This window comes from Mobula hypostoma, chromosome 27, assembly GCF_963921235.1.
Source record: "Mobula hypostoma chromosome 27, sMobHyp1.1, whole genome shotgun sequence".
Classification (NCBI taxonomy): Eukaryota; Metazoa; Chordata; class Chondrichthyes; order Myliobatiformes; family Myliobatidae; genus Mobula; species Mobula hypostoma.
In genome coordinates, this window is record NC_086123.1 from 24,425,017 (window position 1) to 24,446,678 (window position 21,662).

Sequence of the window (21,662 nt, forward strand, 5' to 3'; positions counted from 1 at the left end):
ATCAATAACATTTTTCCCCCTGGGCAGCCGGTAAATCTCTTTCATGATTCCACCAACTGTTTCCTCCAGCACCGCAAAATGTCCACCGGGGGGTACCTCATGGGCCATGTTAAAAACCTCATCCCCATAACTCTTTTGCACCACCCCCCATTCCTCATCTGCGGGTACTGTACTTGATTTCCCTTTCTTCCTTAGCACTTCCTCCTCCGCACAATAGCCTACTAGTTCCCTTGTTAAAGCTGTGTCAGAGAGAGCGGTCTCTGCCAAAACCATCAGCCCCTCGTCTCGCTCCTGCGTCTGCACAAATTCTTTCCTGGCTACTGCTACGTCTGTCCCAGCTCCCTCACTACCTCTTATCTCACTACATCCTGTCTCATACAAGGTTGGCAGAAATGTTTCAGCCAATTTCACCATCAGGGGCCCGCGATGAACCTGTGAGTCCATGGGCGGGGCCTCAATGCTGGCAGGCTGACCCGCCAATCTCACGACTGGGAACACAATTCCTCCGGCGATGTCATTACCGAGCAAGACTTCCACGTCTTTCATCGGTAATTCGGACCTCACCCCGATCGTGACTAATCCAGAGACCAGGTTGCTCTGTAAGTGTATCTGGTGCACAGGGACTGACTCTGTCCCTTCCCCAACACCTTTGACCTCTACCTCCCCAGTCTGGGTCTCTGAGCTAAACTCTAATACACTCTTCAGTATTAGTGACTGACACGCTCCCGTGTCTCTCCAGATCCGCACTGGAACTGGTTTTAACCCCTCCTTCACTGACACCAGTCCGGCCGAGATAAACCTCTCGCGCCCTTCCTGGACTTTTTCAGACCTGTCCTTCCCTAGCGGTTCGCTTAACAGCTCGATACAGCCATTCCAAATTTCCGCTTTTCCTTTCCCCGTCTCCTTCCTTGGGGCAAAGCACCTGGACGCAAAGTATCCGGCTTTCCCACAATTATAACAGACGACCCCAGGAGACTTCCTACCAGACTGCTCCCGGTCTACCTTATCCTTTTCACTAGTCCCCGGCTTACTTTCCGACTTTTCCGGCGGACTCTCCCCGCCGTCCTGACTACCCTTCTGGTAGCCTTTACTCGGGGCAAACTTCATTTTATGCGTCAACGCATACTCATCCGCTAACTTAGCAGTTGCGGCTAACGTGGCTGCCTCTTTCTCATCGAGGTAGGGTCTCATACCCTCAGGGACACAACCTTTAAACTGCTCAATCAGGATCAGTTGTAGCAGTCTGTCATAATCCCCCTCTACCCCTTTCGAGGCGCACCAACGCTCACAATATGTTTGCATCTCACGGGCAAACTCCAAATACGTGCGGTCCCACTGCTTCCTCGCATTCCGGAACCTCTGCCGGTATGCCTCCGGGACCAACTCATAAATCCTGAGGATGGCCTCTTTCACCACCTCATACTTCTGGGCATCTTCCGCGGATAAAGCGGAGTAAGCTTGTTGGGCTTTCCCTTTCAGCACACTCTGAAGTAAGACAACCCACTTATCCCTCGGCCAGTCCTGACTTATAGCCACTTTTTCGAAGTGGAGGAAGTACTGATCCACGTTGGTATCGTCAAATGGGGGAACCAGCCTAACCTCCTGGGTCGCCCGGAACCCTCCACCTTGGTTCGGCACGAGCCCCTGCTCGGCCCTTATCTTTAACTTCTCCAGCTCAAATTCCCTTTCCCTCTGTTTCTCCTCTCGCTCCAGCTGTCTGTCCCTCTCTCTCTCTTCTCTCTCCAACTGTCTGTCCCTCTCTCTCTCTTCTCTCTCCAACTGTCTTTCTCTCTCTTGCCTTTCTACCTCTTTCTCTTTCTCCCGCCTTTCTAACTCTCTCTCCTGCCTTTCTAACTGTCTCTCCTGCCTTTCTAACTGCTTCTCTTCGTGTTCTAACTGCCGTACCCGGAACTCGTGCTCGAGTATCAGTTTTTCAAGCTGTACCTGTACCGCGTCTCCAGCAGGTTTTTCAATAGACACCACCCCCAGCTCACCTTGGGGAAACACACCTTTAGATACATAGTGCTCTACAATAGCTCTGTGTATCTCCTCTCTCCTCATTGTCAACTTCACCTTAGCAAGATTCAACCGTTTTGCCACAGCTATCAATTCCGATTTCCTGGCATCCTCTAATGCCTCCAAGGTCGGCGCCTTTATAAATTCCTCAGCCTCCATTTCTGCTGTTTGTCTTTTCTTTCTTTCGGGAATTTTAACCCAATCAATTTACTCCGTCCCAAATTTAGCGTTCAAAATCGCGGACGAGAACCCCACTTATGTTACGTACCCCGTAACTGGGTTGCCAAACCAGCAGAAATGGATCACTCAGTTGGAGTCTGGAGTACTAGAACTAAGAAAGTTTTATTAAAGAAACAAGCAACACAGTAATCGAAAGGATAATAAATGCAACAGTTCAGCGATGATAAACACATTAATGTGCACAGCATTAAGATAACAGCATCAATCAAGCTCTATCGTTGTCTAGGGGTAAATGACCAAATTTCAAAATGACTCAAAGTTCAGTCCAGTTCAGTTCGCAGTAATCGTTGCCATGGCGATGGACAACGTGGGGGAAGAGAGACAGAGAGAACAGGAACAACTGATCATTCAGAACACTGCTTCACTCACAGACCAGCGAGATGGCTCACAAACAGCATTTGGGCGGGTCCTTGGTGATGTCACCTGAGGTCACCGACTGTGACCCCTCCTCCAGGTGCAGTCGATCCTCTGCAGTGAACCCGGCACCCAGGCAAGGGCGGACACACACCGGGTTCCCGCTGATCGTACCTTTCCACCCTGGTCGTTGTCTGATACTTCTCACCCACTCGTGAGAGGCGCACCGCTTCCAGGGTCTCGTTATCTCGGGTGGCGTGTGTGTCTGTCTTAGCGAACCTGTCCCTTTTTATCCCCCTGCTGGGGTATCGCCTGTCCACCACTTCAAACAGTTCAAGGTTCAAAGAGGGGAGCCGCTCCAGACAGCTCTCTCTCTCCCCCGTTCCTTCATTACACATCTCCAGACGCTGCTCCATTGTTCCTTATCTCTCCTTCCCCTGAGGGCAGGTGGCAGACCAACTGCTGATGCCACTGATGCTAGCCCAGGCCAGCAAACATCTTAATTTTATGTGTATTCTCGTCACAATATACTCTCCACCACACATCTAAATAAGTTGTCAAAGTTTTAAATGTCATGCTGAATGTTCGCAAATTCTAAGGAAGTAGAGCTGCTGCCGTGGTTCCTTGGTAATTGCACTTAACTGGACACATGAAGATCCTCTGAAGTGATAACACCAAACAATTTAAAGTTGCTGACCCTCTCCACCTCTGATCTGATGAGGACCGACTCGTGGACCTCTGGTTTCCTCCTCCTGAAGTCAATAATCAGCTCCTTGGTCTTGTTGACGTTGAGTGAGAGTTTTTGTTGTGGCAGATTTTCATTCTCCCCTCTATATGCTGATCCTTGAACACTACAGAATTGTTTGCTTTGGTCCTAGAGATTCCGCGTACTGTTTCCCCGTAAAATGATTCAGCATCATCACATATTAATTTTTGATTTTCTCTCTCTTTTGACTCGCCACTCCACTCTCTCAACTTGCAGGAGCAATCACATTGTCAGAGATCTGCACACACTGGAGCAGAATCCTACTACAGAACTAGTAAACAAGATTCTAAAGCTGCCTGAAACACTGGACTGATCACCATAGCTGCTATGAATGCCACCTTCTGCTGGAGGGTTGACAATATTACAGCTGGCGAACGTCTTGGCCTGGCTTTTCAGGCATTCACAAGCATTACTCTGCAAAACGGAGTTATTGTGGGATTTCTGCACAAGTTTCATTTAATTTTTAGAACGACACTATTGTTGATGATTCAGAACCCCACCCAGCTGCTGCAATCTTTGTAGACTTCTCCGATTCAACCTGGGGGGGGGGTGGTAATCACCTCAACTGCTGTCCTGTTAAAAATAGAACTGATAATCTTACACTTTGTTGTTTGAGATAGATTTTAACAAGGTATCGTAAAAGTCTCATTTTACACAGGCATATGGTAATATTCTCAAATGGATATTTCAAAATATATAAATAATTTGTAGTATTATTGCTGTTTCTAGCTCAATCACTGTGCACAGTTCAATCATTATTTGGTATTCTACTTCATAGATCAAATTTAATTGTCATTCAACCAAACATGAATATCCCTGAATACAACCTAATGAAACAGCATTACTCCGGGGCCAAGGTGCAAAACACAGTACCAACAGTCACACACAGCACAAAGCCCATATGAGATATCAGTAAAATACAGTCACACAAAAACTGTTTAAAGTTACAGTGTTTTGTTTCCTGCTAAACATATCTGACCAAAATCCTTTATAGAGATTACCTCCATTACCAGCAGAGGATTTCACATTCTTTGAATAGTCAATGATATTACTCAATTATGTGCTGATTATTTCAGAGAAATTAGGTGACATTGTTTGTTATTTGCCCAGTCTCAACTATATGAAACATTAGTTTGAATACAGGCGAGAGGGGGAAAAGCCTCTTCTGGTAAGTTAAATCTTAAATAGGTAGACATGTAACATGTGATTTTTAGAAGCATGACAACTAGAAAACAAACTGCTGGAAGAACACAGCAGGTCCACCTACAGCCATGGAGGCGAAGGGACGGCTGCCATCTTGGGTTGAGACACCGCAGTCACTTCAAGGTTGTAGAGGGAAGATACCCGGTACGTAGAGGGAAGATACCCGGTATGTAGCAGGGAAGATACCCGGTACGTAGAGGGAAGATACCCGGTACGTAGAGGGAAGATACCCGGTACGTAGAAGAGAAGATACCCGGTACGTAGAGGGAAGATACCCGGTACGTAGAAGGGAAGATATCCGGTATGTAGAGGGAAGATACCCGGTATGTAGAAGAGAAGATACCCGGTACGTAGAGGGAAGATACCCGGTACGTAGAGGGAAGATACCCGGTACGTAGAAGGGAAGATACCCGGTATGTAGAGGGAAGATACCCAGAATGTAGAAGGGAAGATACCCGGTATGTAGAGGGAAGATACCCGGTATGTAGAAGGGAAGATACCCGGTACGTAGAGGGAAGATACCCGGTACGTAGAGGGAAGATACCCGGTACGTAGAGGGAAGATACCCGGTATGCAGAGGGGAAGATACCCGGTATGCAGAGGGAAGATACCCGGTATGCAGAGGGAAGATACCTGGTATGTAGAAGAGAAGATACCCGGTATGTAGAAGGGAAGATACCCGGTATGTAGAGGGAAGATACCCGGTATGTAGAGGGAAGATACCCAGAATGTAGAAGGGAAGATACCCGGTATGTAGAAGGGAAGATACCCGGTATGCAGAGGGAAGATACCCGGTATGTAGAAGGGGCTGTGATAGGTGGAAGCAAGTAAGTGAAGGATAGATGTAAGATGGAACCAGCAGAAGGGGTGGGAAAGGTAAACTAAAGGAGAAGAGATCCATATGCCTAGGTATCTGGGTGATGGGCAGAATGGAACCAGAACCAGGTGGAAGAGAGTCTCTGGTACAGGGTTGCTTTACAGCAGGGACTCCCAAACTTTTTTTAAGCCATGGACCAATATTAATAAGCAAGGGGCCTGTGGACTCCAGGTTGGGAACTCCTGACCTACAGTATTTGTGGCTCAGGTACATTGTTCAGAAATGTAAATGGCAGAATTAACATTTGATTTAAGAATGTCTGGCATAAATTTCAATGAAACACTGAATTCTTAAAACTCCAAAGTTATAAACATGTAGCTTGAGCTTCAGGAAGGCTGGAGCCTGTCAATTACTGATGACATGACAGTATCTGTATTGCAATCTTCTCCCATTATTATTAAGCAAAATATATTGAATGCAGGATTTTATTTCACTGGAGGGTGTACATGGCTTGAATTACACTTACATCATCACTCACCAGCAAAAAAAAAATTCTATTATCATCATACTGTTAAAAATGTTGATTCGTGTGGAGCTCAGCAACAGCTTTTCCCTCACCTGCATAATAGCATTGAGTCGTGGCTGTAGGCTGCTTAAATATTCTTTTTTGATTTCAATGTCCTTCATAATTTTCTCCTTATTCGCTAGTGATTCTTTGTATTTTTCTGCCAACCTAAAACAAAAATAAGCAAGAATCAAACTCAGATAGGCAGATATTCTTAGGGTACGAAGATAATAAGACTAACTGATTAGGATTCACCTCCAAGAGGACCACAGCCTTGCCGTTGGGTTTGGAAGCTTCTGTGCCTCAATGACCCAGAGAGCTATGTCTGCTGGAGTCAGGGCTTTATGCTTTGGCTCTTGGTAGGGTCACATACCAAACATGTCAAAGGATAGAGGCCAGAATAAGAGTAGTCCACCAGTTCTCCAGGTTCAAGGGGTTCAGCTCGGGGCTAACAACCCTGACTGGGCAAACAGAACTGTTACAGAAACAGCAATGAAGAATCCTTCTACACCTGAGTGGCCAAAGACAGACAGAGATGGAGGATCTTCACTGCTGTCCTAAGTGCCAGCAGGCATAAAAGGCAGTAAGTAAGATTAGCATTCAACACAAAAATAAACTAAAATCTCTATAAAGGGAATAAAGGTAGCCAGATGAATCTGAAAAACAAATAGAAATATAACTTTATGGAGTTAAGGAGTACCACATTTAAGAAGATGCCACTGATATCACAATAAAGGATGTATTAAAAAAACAATATGCATAAAATTTGGTTTTATTTACTTACTTATTTACTGAAATACAACATCAAGTTGCTCCTTCTAACCCTTTGAGCCGGGCTGCCCTGCAATCCCCCACTTTAACCCTAGCCTAATCACAGGACAATTTACAATGACCAATTAACTTACCAACTGGAACGTCTTTGGACTGTAGGAGGAAACGCACGTGGTGATGGGGAGAACTTGTCTGCAAGTCCACTGGAGGCCAGTTCTGGGGTTGGAGTACTGTCTGTGGTTGTGTGTGGGAGGGAGAAATGGAGCTTGCTTTGCTACACACATCAAAGTTGCTGGTGAACACAGCAGGTCAGGCAGCATCTCTCGGAAGAGGTGCAGTCGACGTTTCAGGCTGAGACCCTTCGTCCTGAAACGTCGACTGCACCTCTTCCTAGAGATGCTGCCTGACCTGCTGCGTTCACCAGCAACTTTGATGTGTGTTGCTTGAATTTCCAGCATCTGCAGAATTCCTGTTGTTTGAGCTTGTTTTGCTGTTTGTTTTGTTGCTTGCATGTTCTGTGTTGTTCTGTCGAGCACTGTGGGCATGCTATGTTGGTACTGGAATGTGTGACGACAATTGCCGCCTACTCCCAACACATCCTTAAATTGTTTTGGTTGTTAACGCAAAAGACACATTGCACTCTATGTTTTGATGCGCATGTGAAAAATGAATGAATCTCAAACTGAATCTGTGATGATGTCAAACCTGGATTCAAGAACTGCTCCTTACCTTTTACGCTGTTCAAGTTCCCAGTCCAAACGGGATAGAGTTTGCTGATGGGGATCATTCATTGTTAAAGTCGGCTTGCTAATTTCTGTTGGAGCATCTTTATAGAATTCCTCCACGTTCACCAAGTCAATCTCTTCATGTTTCGATCTGAAAGATAATACCGGTGGTAAAAAAATTCAAAATAAGCACAAAACAATGTTTATTTCTAACGACAAATACATCTGACATCAAATACAGGGATCAGAGTCAAGTGGCTTGTATAGTTGATCTGCAACTTCCAACTCCCTACATAAGTAGACTGATTCATGATCTTGGTGTATATCATCCAGAGAAGAAACTGTATTACATCCCTGAGGCTTCTTGTGTAGCACTAACTGGAAATGAAATCAGGGTAGAAGGTGCATGGGAAAACTACCACATCCCAGTTTCCCTCAAATCACACAAGATTCTCATTTGGACAATTATTACAAATCTCACACTGTAGCTGAAACTCCATTCCCAACGATGTTGTCTGATCACTTTTACTATCGTGCACCACAATGGTTCAAAGCTCATAATTACCTCGTCGAAGGAATAGGTAACAGATGCCCGTAATTCCACGAATAATGAAAACACTGCTCGTACTATATAAAGTGACGCACACAAAATGCTGGAGCAACTCAATAGGTCAGGCAGCATCTATAGAAATGAATAAAAAGCTCGAGGGGGAGGGGAAAGACTCTAGCTGGAAGGTTGCTGGGTGAAGAAGGAATCTGATAGGAGAGGAGAGTGGACAATAGGAGGAGGGGACACAGGGGAAAGTAACAGGCAGCTGAGAAGAGGTAAAAGGTCAGAGTGTGGAATGGGGGGCAGCGGGAGGTGGTGGGGGGTGTTTGTTTAACTGGAAGGAGAAATCGATATTCATGCCATCAGGTTGAAGGCTACCCAGACAGAATATAAGGTGTTGCTCCTCCGCCCTGAAGGTGGCCTCATCCTGGTACAAGATGAGGCCATGGACCAACACGTTGGAACGGGAATGGGAATGGGAATTAAAATGTTTGGCCATCGGGAAGTTCCTCTTGTGGGAGATGGAGGCGGAAGAGCTCGATGAAGCAGTTCCTCAATTTATAGTAAGTTTTTAGGGAAGCCCGCATGGGGAGCACCAGATTTTACCAGGCTGTAAAAGTTTCAATTATTATCTATCTAAGCTTAATAATCATTTTAACTACACCAAACAAGGGTGAAATACACAAGATTATGCACTGAAAGTTAGTGAATTAAGATGTTAACTTTCTCTCTCTCGCTTTCAAATATATGGACTGATCTGCCAGGTATTTTCAGAATTTTTTCTTCTTTTAAAAAGTGGATTACCACAACATTTAAGCTATTTGTTACCAGTTCACTAAGTAATACTTTAGTTGTCTGTTATATCAGTAGTCCCCAACCACTGGGCGGCGGACCGGTACTGGGCCACAAAGCATGTGCTACCAGGCCGCAAGGAAACAATGTGATTTGGCGATATGAGTCAGCTGCACCTTTCCTCATTCCCTGTCACGCCCACCGTTGAACGCACGCGAGGTCATTACGCACGCGTCATCTATGTCAGCGCGGGAAGGAGATCAACTCTTCCAGCTTGCAAATGACGGCGGGCTGAAAAGTATGTTTGACATAACATCTCTGCCAGCATTCTGGATCAAAGTCAAGGCTAAATATCCTGAGATAGCCACGAAAGCACTGAAAACATTGCTTCCATTTCCAACATATCTCTGCAACGAAAACTAAATTGCAAAATAGACTGGACATAAGGAATCCCGTTCGAGTATCGCTGTCTCCAATCACCCCTTGATGGCACCATGTTGTTGCAGGGAAACAAGCCCAGGGCTCCCACAGATTCAGCGATATTGGTGTGTTGCAATGATTTTATATGTTCATACGGGGAAAATATGTGCTGTGTGTTTAGTATCCAAACGTTACTTAAAATGTTATGATGCTATTGACTTATAAGTGACTTATATAACCATATAACAATTACAGCATGGAAACAGGCCATCTTTGCCTTTCAAGTCCATGCCAAACGCTACTCTCACCTAGTCCCACTGACCTACACTCAGCCCATACCCCTCTATTCCTTTCCTGTCCATATACCTATCCAATTTTTCTTTAAATGATAATATCGAACCTGCCTCTACCACTTCTACTGGAAGTTCGTTCAACACTTACTTCAAGTTCCCCTGATAATTGACTTATCACTATATTCATGCGAGGAAAATATGTGTTGCGTGTTTCATATTAAATTCGTTAGATAAACACTTTTAGAAACAAAATTGAGTGTATTAGCCACTTATCACCTATATTCCGGTCGTGATTAACCTCCCCCCCGAACAGAATTGCCAACAACGATTTGTAGAAAAAAAAATCGGCACGTACGCGCATGTGCACACAGGTGCCCGCTCAAGGCTTCACAGTCATGGTAGTCTTTCTCGGGGTAAATGCAACATATTTGACTGCTACTCTTGTCCGCTGGCAACCCTAACCACCCCCCCCACCCTGGGTCGGCCGGTCCGTAAGAATATTGTCAATAACAAACCGGCCCGCGGTGCAAAAAAGGTTGGGGACCCCTGTGTTATACCACACTTAATTACCAGATTTTAAACATTTTACTTAGAATTGACAACATCATAGAAAACAGGTGCAGGAGTAGGCAATTCGGCCCTTCGAGCCTGCACCGCCATTCAGTATGACCATGGCTGATCATCCAACTCAGAACCCCGTACCTGCCTTCCCTCCATACCCCCTGATCCCCGTAGCCACAAGGGCCATATCTAACTCCCTCTTAAATATAGCCAATGAACTGGCCTCAGCTGTTTCCTGTGGCAGAGAATTCCACAGATTCACCACTCTCTGTGTGAAGAAGTTTTTCCTAATCTCGGTCCTAAAAGGCTTCCCCTTTATCCTCAAACTGTGACCCCTCGTTCTGGACTTCCCCAACATCGGGAACAATCTTCCTGCACCTAGCCTGTCCAATCCCTTTAGGATTTTATACGTTTCAATAAGATCTCCCCTTCAATCTTCTAAATTCCAATTCTAAATCACTACAATAAGTTATGTGATTTCAATAAAAGCAAATAACAGAATATTAGAAATGAAAGGGGAAACTCACTTGAACTCCAAGCACTTTGTGATTTCTTTTTGAAGATGCATCACCTCATACAGAAGATTCTGAAGTTGAAGATGAAGGGCATCCACCTTCTGTTTGGCCTGTAAAACAGCTTGCACCTCTAATATCCGAAACAAACCTATTTACATTACTACTTCAAAAACCGTCACTTTACAATGCGGACAAAATGCCGGAGAAACTCAGCAGGTCAGGCTCCTCTATGGATGGGAATAAACAGTCAGTGTTTCGGGTCGAGACCCTTCATCAGGATCAATGCTAATGAAGGTTCTTGGTCCAAAACACCAACTGTTTATTTCCCTCCATAGATGCTGCTGACTTGCTGAGTTTTTCCAGCATTTCTGTATGTTGTTCAAGATTTGCAGCATCTCTTGCATTTATGATTTTACAAAGGGGGTTTGCCATCTCTTGGGTATGGGGCTAGCAACCCCATCTCGTAAAAACCCAGAGCTACAGGAGCACCAAAGACCTCACCCCTGGGAGAGGAAGGATTTTCACTTAGAAGACACCAAGATGGGCTGCATCTGGAGACAACTTCAAAGACTTGCCCAGGACGGAGGACCAAAGCCACAGTAGGGATGATGGTCTTAAGTAAGTTAACACCAGGCAGAACACCTAAATATATGGAAGAATGATACCATTTTACTGGTTTAAAGCAAACTGGCTTGAACTTAATATGATGGAAGAGTAAATTGCTTTGTACAATTTTGCAGGTTCAATAAGGTTGTTGTAGCTGGAGGGTGGTAATGGGGGCAAGCTCCCACTGTCCATTAAATGCCCCCAATGGCATGCAGCTCAAATAGCCTCTGACAACCAAGTCCTGCTCCTGGACTTCACATGTGGCTTAGCTACTAAGTCCAGCGGAACTGTTTCTACTGAGAGGAGAAGGGGCAAAGGCAGGTTACTGGGCGCCTTAAAACCAGTCGCTTTGGGCAGATTGGGCTCATCAGCCATGGCTGGCAGCTCTTCAAACAGAAGGAGACTCTGATCGCAAACCTCCACTGCCTTGTGTTTACACCCACTCACGAGGAAGGCTTCGGGAGTAAACCCCGAGGGAAAAATCCGGAGCTGGAGTCCCTAACACAGTCCTACATACTGACTGGTAACTCCTGTGACGCTGCTGGTGCTGGTTTCTGCCATTCCTTTGAGTTCATCAGGTGCGGGGAGAGAGGGAGCTTGCTACATGGGCGACTGCTTGCTCTGCATATCGTACTGCCCAGGCTTGCCTATCTATTCAGCTAGGACGCAATATCTATGGCCAACTCTGACCGATGGAGGCCTGACAGGCAATTTTGCAACACACTGTAAAAATAAAGCAAATGTTCCCATTAACTGATATTTATTTTGCCCCATTCCATCCCATCTTCACGTTCGTAGTACTTACCTCATGTGTTTGATCGCGGCCTTTTTTTAATCTGATGTGAGCCAAGCGGTTCAGCTTCTTTAGAGTCATGAAGTGAATGCAACTTTGGATCCGCCGCTCGTCGATCTCTGCTGCCTGCAGAAGAACACACGAGAACTGAAGCAACACAGACAAAATGCTGGAGGAACTCAGCAGGTCAGGCAGCATCTGCGGAAATGAATAAAGAATCGATGTTTCCAGCCGAGACCCTTCATCAGGACTTTGGGGGGGGGGGGGAAGAGAGGGGAAACTGCCTGAATTAAATAATTGACAGGAAGCAGGCTGGCTGTAAGGTGACAGGTGAAGCCAGGTGGGTGGGAAAGGCCAAGGGCTGGAGAAGAAAGAATCTGATAGGAGAGGAGAGTGGGACGGAGGAGGAGACCCCCGGGGGTGGTTGGGGGGGGGGGAGTAATAGACAGGTGAGAAGAAGTAAAAGGTCTGAGTAGGGAATAGAGGAAGCAGAGGGAAGGGAAATTTTGTTCATCGGAAGGAGAAATCGATATTCATACCATCAGGTTGGAGGGTACCCAAACAGAATGCACGCTCCTCTACCCTGATGGTGGCCTCATCTTGGCACAAGAGAAGGCCATGAATTGACACGATGGAACAGAAATGGGAATCTGAATGAAATTATTTGGCCACCGGGAAGTCCCACTTGTGACGGATGGTGCAGAGGTGCTCAACGAAGCCGTCCCTCAATTTACGACGGGTCTCACCAACGTAGAGGAGACCGTATCGGGAGCACCGGACCACAAAGGTGACCCCAGCGGATTTGCAGGTGAAATGCTGCCTCTGCTGGAAGGGCTGCTTGGGGCCCTGAATGGAAGCGAGGGAGGAGATGGATGGGCAGGTGTTACACTTAGACCGCTTGTAGGGATAAGTGCCGGGAGGGAGAGTAGTTTGGTTGGGAGGAATGGACAAGGGAATCACTGAAGGGGAAATCCCTGCTGAAAGTCGTGGGTGGTGGGGGAGAGGTAAAGATATGTTTAGCGGTAGGATCACCTGAGGACTGGGAGAAATTCAGAGTTCAGCAGAGGAGGACAAAGGGCTTAATTAGGAAGGGGAGAAAAGATTATGAGAGAAGACTGGCAGGGAACATAAAAACTGACTGTAAAAGCTTTTATAGATATGTAAAAAGGAAAAGACTGGTAAAGACAAATGTAGGTCCCCTGCAGACAGAAACAGGTGAATTGATTATGGGGAGCAAGGACATGGCAGACCAATTGAATAATTACTTTGGTTCTGTCTTCACTAAGGAGGACATAAATAATCTTCCAGAAATAGTAGGGGACAGAGGGTCCAGTGGGATGGAGGAACTGAGCGAAATACATGTTAGTAGGGAAGTGGTGTTAGGTAAATTGAAGGGATTGAAGGCAGATAAATCCCCAGGGCCAGATGGTCTGCATCCTAGAGTGCTTAAGGAAGTAGCCCAAGAAATAGTGGATGCATTAGTGATAATTTTTCAAAACTCGTTAGATTCTGGACTAGTTCCTGAGGATTGGAGGGTGGCTAATGTAAAATCATGTCTGACGAATCTCATAGAATTTTTTGAGGATGTAACTAGTAGAGTGGATAGGGGAGAACCAGTGGATGTGGTATATTTGGATTTTCAAAAGGCTTCTGACAAGGTCCCACACAGGAGATTAGTGTGCAAACTTAAAGCACACGGTATTGGGGGTAAGGTATTGGTGTGGGTGGAGAATTGGTTAGCAGACAGGAAGCAAAGAGTGGGAATAAACGGGACCTTTTCAGAATGGCAGGCGGTGACTAGTGGGGTACCGCAAGGCTCAGTGCTGGGACCCCAGTTGTTTACAATATATATTAATGACTTGGATGAGGGAATTAAATGCAGCATCTCCAAGTTTGCGGATGACACGAAGCTGGGTGGCAGTGTTAGCTGTGAGGAGGATGCTAAGAGGATGCAGGGTGACTTGGATAGGTTGGGTGAGTGGGCAAATTCATGGCAGATGCAACTTAATGTGGATAAATGTGAAGTTATCCACTTTGGTGGCAAAAATAGGAAAACAGATTATTATCTGAATGGTGGCCGATTAGGAAAAGGGGAGGTGCAACGAGATCTGGGTGTCATTATACACCAGTCATTGAAAGTGGGCATGCAGGTACAGCAGGCGGTGAAAAAGGCGAACGGTATGCTGGCATTTATAGCGAGAGGATTCGAGTACAGGAGCAGGGAGGTACTACTGCAGTTGTACAAGGCCTTGGTGAGACCACACCTGGAGTATTGTGTGCAGTTTTGGTCCCCTAATCTGAGGAAAGACATCCTTGCCATAGAGGGAGTACAAAGAAGCTTCACCAGATTGATTCCTGGGATGGCAGGACTTTCATATGAAGAAAGACTGGATGAACTGGGCTTGTACTCGTTGGAATTTAGAAGATTGAGGGGGGATCTGATTGAAACGTATAAGATCCTAAAGGGATTGGACAGGCTAGATGCAGGAAGATTGTTCCCGATGTTGGGGAAGTCCAGAACGAGGGGCCACAGTTTGAGGATAGAGGGGAAGCCTTTTAGGACCGAGATTAGGAAAAACTTCTTCACACAGAGAGTGGTGAATCTGTGGAATTCTCTGCCACAGGAAACAGTTGAGGCCAGTTCATTGGCTATATTTAAGAGGGAGTTAGATATGGCCCTTGTGGCTACGGGGGTCAGGGGGTATGGAGGGAAGGCTGGGGCAGGGTTCTGAGTTGGAGGATCAGCCATGATCATAATAAATGGCGGTGCAGGCTCGAAGGGCCGAATGGCCTACTCCTGCACCTATTTTCTATGTTTCTATGATCCCTTTGGAGATGGCAGAAGCTGTGGAAGATAATGCATTGGACGCAGAGGCTGACGGGGTGGTAGGTAAGGACAAGAGGGAGTCTATCACTATTGTGGCAGTGGGAAGACATAGGGTAAGCATGGATGTACAGGAAGTGGAAGAGATGTGGATGAGGGCAGCATCAATGGTGGAGGAAGGGAAACCCCATTCTTTGAAGGAGGAGGACATCTCTGATGTCCTGGAATGGAAAGCTGCATCCTGGGAACCGATGCGGCAGAGGTGAAGAAACTGAGAAAAGGGAACAGTATTTTTACAGGAGGTAGGGTGGGAAGAGGTAGCGTCCAGATGGCTTGGGAATCAGCAGGTTTGTGCGCATGCGCCGGTCATGCGTGCAGCCGGTTACAGTTGCTCCGTAGTTTCTTACTTTTTAACTGTAACGAAAACCAATTTCCCCCGGGATCAATAAAGTATGATTATAAAAGTCGTCGTTTGACAGTTTCTCTCCAGAGATGGAGGCAGAGAGATGAAGAAAGGGGAGGGAGGTGCCAGAGATGGACCAAGTGAATTTAAGGGCAGGGAGGAAGTTAGAGGCAACATTGATAAAATTGACAAGCTTAGCATGGTTAATGATCAGACTGCTTAATCCTTATTTAAAAGGTCACAAATCAAGTTTCAGCAATTTTGTATTTTTTTTTAAACACAGGAGATTCTGCAGATGCTGGAAATCCAAAGCAACACACACAAATGCTGGAGGAACTCAGCAGGTCAGGCAGCATCAATGAAAAAGAGTAAACAGTCGATGTTTCGGGTTGAGATCCATCTTCAGGACTGAAGAGGAAATTTTTTGCTTTTTTTAACCTTCGCTTTAATTAATACATTCTTCGCAGAGTAATCCTGACTATATTAGACCATTTCACCAATCTCCATTTCTTTGTCCTTACACACAATTATGGTTCACCACAGGAGACAAGATTAATTTAGGGACCCACACTCCTTGGTACAGCGAATGCTTGAGGTCTCTGCATAAGAACACAAACCACTTCCCTCATACAAGCAGCACTAACTGCACTCGTCTAGGATCCAAGCTGTGGAGGTACAGACATTCGGCAGACCTTTAAGTCATTCAATATTTTTGAAAATTATTCTTACTTAGTGTGACCGGATACTTACAGCATCTTTCCCTCCTTTACTCTTCAGCTCATGAATCTCAGCCATCAACCTTTGAAGATCTTCGCATGTTTTCTTGTAGAGATCGTAGTCTTTGGCAGGGTCTCTCATCTCCACCTCTGCTTCCTCACTATAAGATCTGTTCTCCTAAAACAAACATGCATTTCAGTATTCCGGTCAATAGTGTCAGGTGAGCACACGCTAATTAACTGAATAAGCACGATGATTTTTGACAGGAATTAACAACGTGCAGGATGACAGATCTTGCTGCTTGACCCTGAAGGTCTTAATAGTGTTCTGTAGGATCTGTTGTGGGAACCTGCTCTTTGTGATGTTTATAAATGACTTGCATGAGGAATTGAGGGTGGGTTATTAAGTCTACAGAAGACACCAAGGCTGGAGGTGTTGTGGGCTGCTTTGGAAAGGTTGGGTACGGGCTGAAATGTGGCGGTGGGGTCCAGGCCCAGAACGACAGGGCCCGGGTTCCAGAGCAAGGAACGACCCTGTGTTTGGCCGATTTAAATGCCGGGCCAGATGAATTGAAAAGGCAGGGTGTTGGGGCCAGAGGCAAGGGGCTGGCAGGTTCTGCTCGGTGCTCTGCGACATTTACTTTGCTGCACTGAGAGTGAGGCTATGGCTCTGCTCGGGGCTTCGTGTACTGAGCTGAGGCTGTGGCCCCGCTCCGAGCTTTGTGTCTGCGGGCTGTGTGACGTTTGCTATGGACTGAGCTGAGGCTGTGGACCTGCTCGGGGCTTCGTGTCTGCGGGCTGCGTGACGTTTACTATGTACTGAGCTGAGGCTGTGGCCCTGCTCCGAGCTGTGTCTGCGGGCTGCGTGACATTTACTATGTACTGAGCTGAGGCTGTGGACCTGCTCGGGGCTTTGTGTCTGCAGGATCTGTGACGTTTACTATGTACTGAGCTGAGGCTGTGGCCCCGCTCCGAGCTTTGTATCTGAGGACTCATCTTCGTTCTAAATGCTGTTTGCTTACTTTTATTGTTTGCACAATTTGTTTTTTCTCTCTCCCTCTCTCTGCACGTTGGGTGTTTGTCATTTTCTATGGGTTTCTTGTTTAGGGGCTGGCTGGAAGGAGACGAATCTCAAGGTTGTATAATGTATACGTACTTTGAACTTTGACAATAGTGAAGATTATAGCAGAGGGGTTGGGGGGTGGTAGTAATGAGGGATGATGTCCTAAAAGACTTCAAATGATGCCATATGGGTAGAGCTTAAAAATAGATTAGTTTATCGACGGATTCACCAGGGTGCATGAAAATTCTCCCTTGCCGGAAGCTCACAAAGTAAACAGTATAAACGGTAATAATAAATATAAGAATAAATAAAGGAACAAATGTTGAAAAATAGTGCAATCGGGAGCTGTTTAAACAGAAATGCTAAGGTGATGATAATAGAATAACTACGAGAAGCAGACTGGAGATTCAGAGAATGTGGCAGCATCCCCAGGAAGGGGAGGTGGAGGAGGTGATTAGTTCAGGTGGCAGTGAGGAAGATGTTCTTGAGTCTGCTGTCCCAGCCTTCAAACTCCTGTATCTTCTCGTCCTCCAAGAAGATCACAGCCTTGCCATGGTTTGGAGACTTGTGTGCCTCAATGACACAGAGAGCTGTGCTGGCTGGAGTCAGGGCTTTATGCTTTGTCTCTTGGAAGGGTCCCCCACGCCAAACAGGTCAAAGGGCAGGGGCCAGACAAAGAGTGCTCCAGGTTCGGGGGTTCAGCTCAGGGCTAACAACCCTGACCGGCGAAACAAAACTGTTACGGAAACAGCAATGAAGAATCCTTCTACATCTGAGAGCGACAGTATTCTTGAGTCTCCACCCGGGACTTGTGTGACTGAAAACCAAGGGGAAGCTACTGACATGATGAAGGAAGCCCTGAACACCGCCAGAGATGGAGGACCTTCATTGCTGCCCTAAACGCCAGCAGCGTTTAAAAGTGATGCATGTGGTAGATATTTATCTTAGTAAGGTGTTTGACAAAGTTCCTCACAGTTGACTCATCCAGAAAGTCGTAAGGCACGGAAATTTGGCTTTGTGGATTTGAAACTGGCTTGCTCAAAGAAACCAGAGCGTGGTAGTGGATGTAGTGTATTCTGCCTAGAGGGTGGTGACTACTAGTGTTCTGCAGGGATCTGTTCTGGGACCCCTGCTCTTTCTGATCTTTACAAATGGCTCGCATGAGGAATTGGAGGGGTGGGTAAGTATGTCGACAGATGACACGAAGGTTGAAGGGGTTGCGGTTATTGTAGGTTAAAATGAGATCTAGACGGGATGCAGAGTGGGGCAGAGAAGTGGCAGATGGAGTTCAAGATGGAAAAGTGTGAAGTGATACACCTTTGGAGATCGAACTCGAAAGCAGTGTACAAGGATTCTTAGCACTGCGGAGGAAGACAGGGATCTAAGTCCACAGATTTCTCAAAGTGCCATGCAAGTCGATAGGATGGTTAACACAAGATATAGGAACAGAATTAGGCCATTTGGCCCTCAGTTTTGACAAGGCTGATCCATTAATCATCTCAGCCCAAATCACCTGCCTTCTCCCCGTATCTCTTCATGCCCTAACCAATCAAGAAACTACCAACCTTTGCCTTAAATAGACATAAAGGCTTGGCCTCCACGGCTGCCTGTGGCAATGAATTTCACAGATTCACCTCTCTCTGGCTAAAGAAATTTCTCCTCATCTCCGTTTTAAATGGACGGCCCACTACTCTGAGGATGTGGCCTCTGGTTCCAGGGTCTCCAACAACAGGAAACATCCTCTCCACGTCCACTCATCAAGACCTTTCAGCATTCGATACGTTTCAATTAGGCCACCCCCCAATTAGGATAAGAAGGAATATGGCGTATGGTTCTTCATCGGTTGTGGGATTGAGATCAAGAGCTGCAGCTCTATAAAACTCTAAGTTAGACCACACTTGGAATATTGAATTCAGCTCTAGTTGCCTCATTATAGGAAGGATGTGAAAGTTTCACAGAAGGTGCAGAGGAGCTTTATACCAGGATGCAGCATGGACTAGATGGAGATGTGTAAGATACCAAAGACGTAGGTAGAGTAAACAGCCAGTACCCATCTCCCAGGGTGGCAACGGGCTAACACCAGATCACATCCTTTTAAGGCGAGTGGAAGACAGTTTAGGGGAGATGTCAGAGGTAGAGCATTTTTTAAACAAAGAGTGCCAAGAGCCGGTAACGCACTGCCAGGGGTGGTGATACAGACTGATACCCTAGGGACATTTAAAAGAGCCTTAGATAGGCACAAGGGTGTAAGAATAATACGGGGAAGGGGGTCATGGCTGTGTGGGGGAGGGGGGTTAGGTTGATCGTGTAGTAGGTTGAAAGATGGGCTGAAGAGCCGCTACTGTACTGTACAATTCTACGGGTGAGAACAAAGTAATGGCCAGGGTGGCAGGCATTTTTAACGATACTGTTAGATTTCCTGAGGCACACAAGGAAGGTGAGCAGTGTGGAAGGACGTGGCGAGCCAGTGACCGAATGGACAGCGTTTACCGCTCTTCTGCAGATTCCGTCCGTCCGACCGGAGCCCCAGGCCCCGCTGCCGCCTGCACCTCCTGCTCATTGCCCCCACCTGGTCGCCATCACCTCGACCCTTCCTGGGTTCCTTCTCCACGGCGCCGCCCTCGCTCCGGATTACTTTGGTTTTTCTTTTCTTCACCGATTCCGTGGACATTGCGGGGCTCCGACTCCAAACAACAACCCGGAAGAGCTTTGCGCTCCGACGGAAGGGGACAGTCACGGCGAGGGGCGCACGGTCAGGGAATGGAGGAGTCCTCCCCTCCTGCATGCGGCGCTGGAGCTCGGAGACTGGTCCTCCCCGCCTGCATGCGGCGCTGGAGCTTGGAGACTGGTCCTCCCCGCCTGCATGCGGCGCTGGAGCTCGGAGTCTGGTCCTCCCCACCTGCATGCGGCGCTGGAGCTCGGAGACTGGTCCTCCCCGCCTGCATGCGGCGCTGGAGCTCGGAGACTGGTCCTCCCCACCTGCATGCGGCGCTGGAGCTCGGAGTCTGGTCCTCCCCACCTGCATGCAGCGCTGGAGCTCGGAGACTGGTCCTCCCCGCCTGCCTGGGGCGCTGGAGCTCGGAGAGTGGTCCTCCCCACCTGCATGCGGCGCTGGAGCTCGGAGACTGGTCCTCCCTGCCTGGGGTGCTGGAGCTCGGAGACTGGTTCTCCCCGCCTGCCTGGGGCGCTGGAGCTCGGAGTCTGGTCCTCCCCACCTGCCTGGGGCGCTGGAGCTCGGAGTCTGGTCCTCCCCACCTGCCTGGGGCGCTAGAGCTCGGAGTCTGGTCCTCCCCGCCTGCCTGGGGCACTGGAACTCGGAGTCTGGCCCTCCCCACCTGCCTGGGGCGCTGCAGCTCGGAGTCTGGTCCTCCCCGCCTGCCTGGGGCGCTGGAGCTCGGAGTCCGGTCCTCCCCACCTGCCTGGGGCGCTGCGGCCGCTCAGAGTGGACGAGTTTCCCGTCCATCGCCTGCGGGAGGCGCTGTTGGAGAAGAGACGAGGAACCCTTGAAATGATAAATTTTTTTACATTTCAATGCACGGGCAAAAAATATGATTTTTTTGTTTGTAATTACAAACAATTTCATGAACTGGATTCTGCCCCTATCTTAATCAAGTTGTGGTTTTGTTACTGAGAGAGTGAAATTATGTTGTTGTCGTCTTTGAATCATACTCGTTGAAATGTTCAGTTGCTTTAGTTAACTCCAGGAAAAGTTCTGGGACAAATTAAGCCATAACGTCTCTGGCAGATAATTGAACAGTTATTAAAATTATTTTTTCCCAGCTGGGAAAGTAACTTACAAGTCACAGTTGACTTTATTGCGATATGCACAAGTAAATTTGTACACAGATGCAATTAAAAACCTATTTACAGCAGTGTTACAGGCACGTAAGTAGCATTTACAAGAAAATATAAATCAACCATAAAACTGGAAATTACTATTTGCAAACAAATTACCAGCAAAAGCAGGTTTGACCTGCCTTCCTGCTGAGTAGTGCTGGTCAGGTGCCAAGTGAATTAAAAGACTCGGAGTGTGCTTGTTAACTTTCTCTGTTTGGTTTTGTCATTGTGACATTATCAGCTCAAACTGGGGCAACAGAATAAGCTGCTGGAGGAACTTGGTGGGTCCAGCAGCAGCTGTGGAGACTGGAGGGTGGTTGAAGTTCAGGTTGAGAATCCCACATCATACATTGGTCAACGTACTGAAGGTTTAGTATCTATAGAGTTACCTACTAGTGTTTAGGGCAGCAATGAAGGTCTTCCATCTCCAGTGGTGCGCATGGCTTCCTTCACCGTGTCAGTAGCTTCCTTGCAGTTAACTGTCGGTCACACAAGTCCCGGGTGGAGACTCAGGAATACCGTCACACTTAGATGTAGAAGGATTCTTCATTGCTGTTTCTGTAACAATTTTGTTTGACCAGTCAGGCTTGTTAGCCCTGAGCTGAACCCCCGAACCTGGAGGATCGGTGGACCACTCTTAGTCTGGCCTCTACCCTTTGACCTGTTTGGTATGGGTCACTGCAGCAAAAGCCAAAGCATAAAGTCCTGACTCCAGCCAACATAGCTCTCTGGGTCACTGAGGCGCACACACACACACACACACACACACACACACACACACACCCGTCCTCATCGAGGGATCACAAGTGGAAAGGGTGAGCAATTTCCCATA

At 47.0% G+C, this 21,662-nt stretch overlaps 1 protein-coding gene across 2 annotated transcripts in view; it reads right to left on the minus strand.

The window, feature by feature from the left end:
- Positions 1 to 19,883, minus strand: part of thoc5 (THO complex 5) — a 66,184-nt gene extending 46,301 nt beyond the window's left edge. The window contains exons 1-6 of one of the 2 annotated variants that reach the window (XM_063034240.1): positions 19,563 to 19,883; positions 15,965 to 16,108; positions 12,000 to 12,113; positions 10,601 to 10,698; positions 7,462 to 7,608; positions 6,015 to 6,129 (exon numbers count right to left, since the gene is read on the minus strand). In XM_063034240.1, the coding sequence (XP_062890310.1) occupies positions 6,015 to 6,129; positions 7,462 to 7,608; positions 10,601 to 10,698; positions 12,000 to 12,113; positions 15,965 to 16,108; positions 19,563 to 19,778 (834 nt within the window). In that variant the 5' untranslated portion in view covers positions 19,779 to 19,883. The remainder of the gene's footprint in view (positions 1 to 6,014; positions 6,130 to 7,461; positions 7,609 to 10,600; positions 10,699 to 11,999; positions 12,114 to 15,964; positions 16,109 to 19,562) is intronic. The other variant, XM_063034241.1, reaches the window with a different exon arrangement.
- Between the last annotated feature and the right edge of the window lie 1,779 nt (positions 19,884 to 21,662).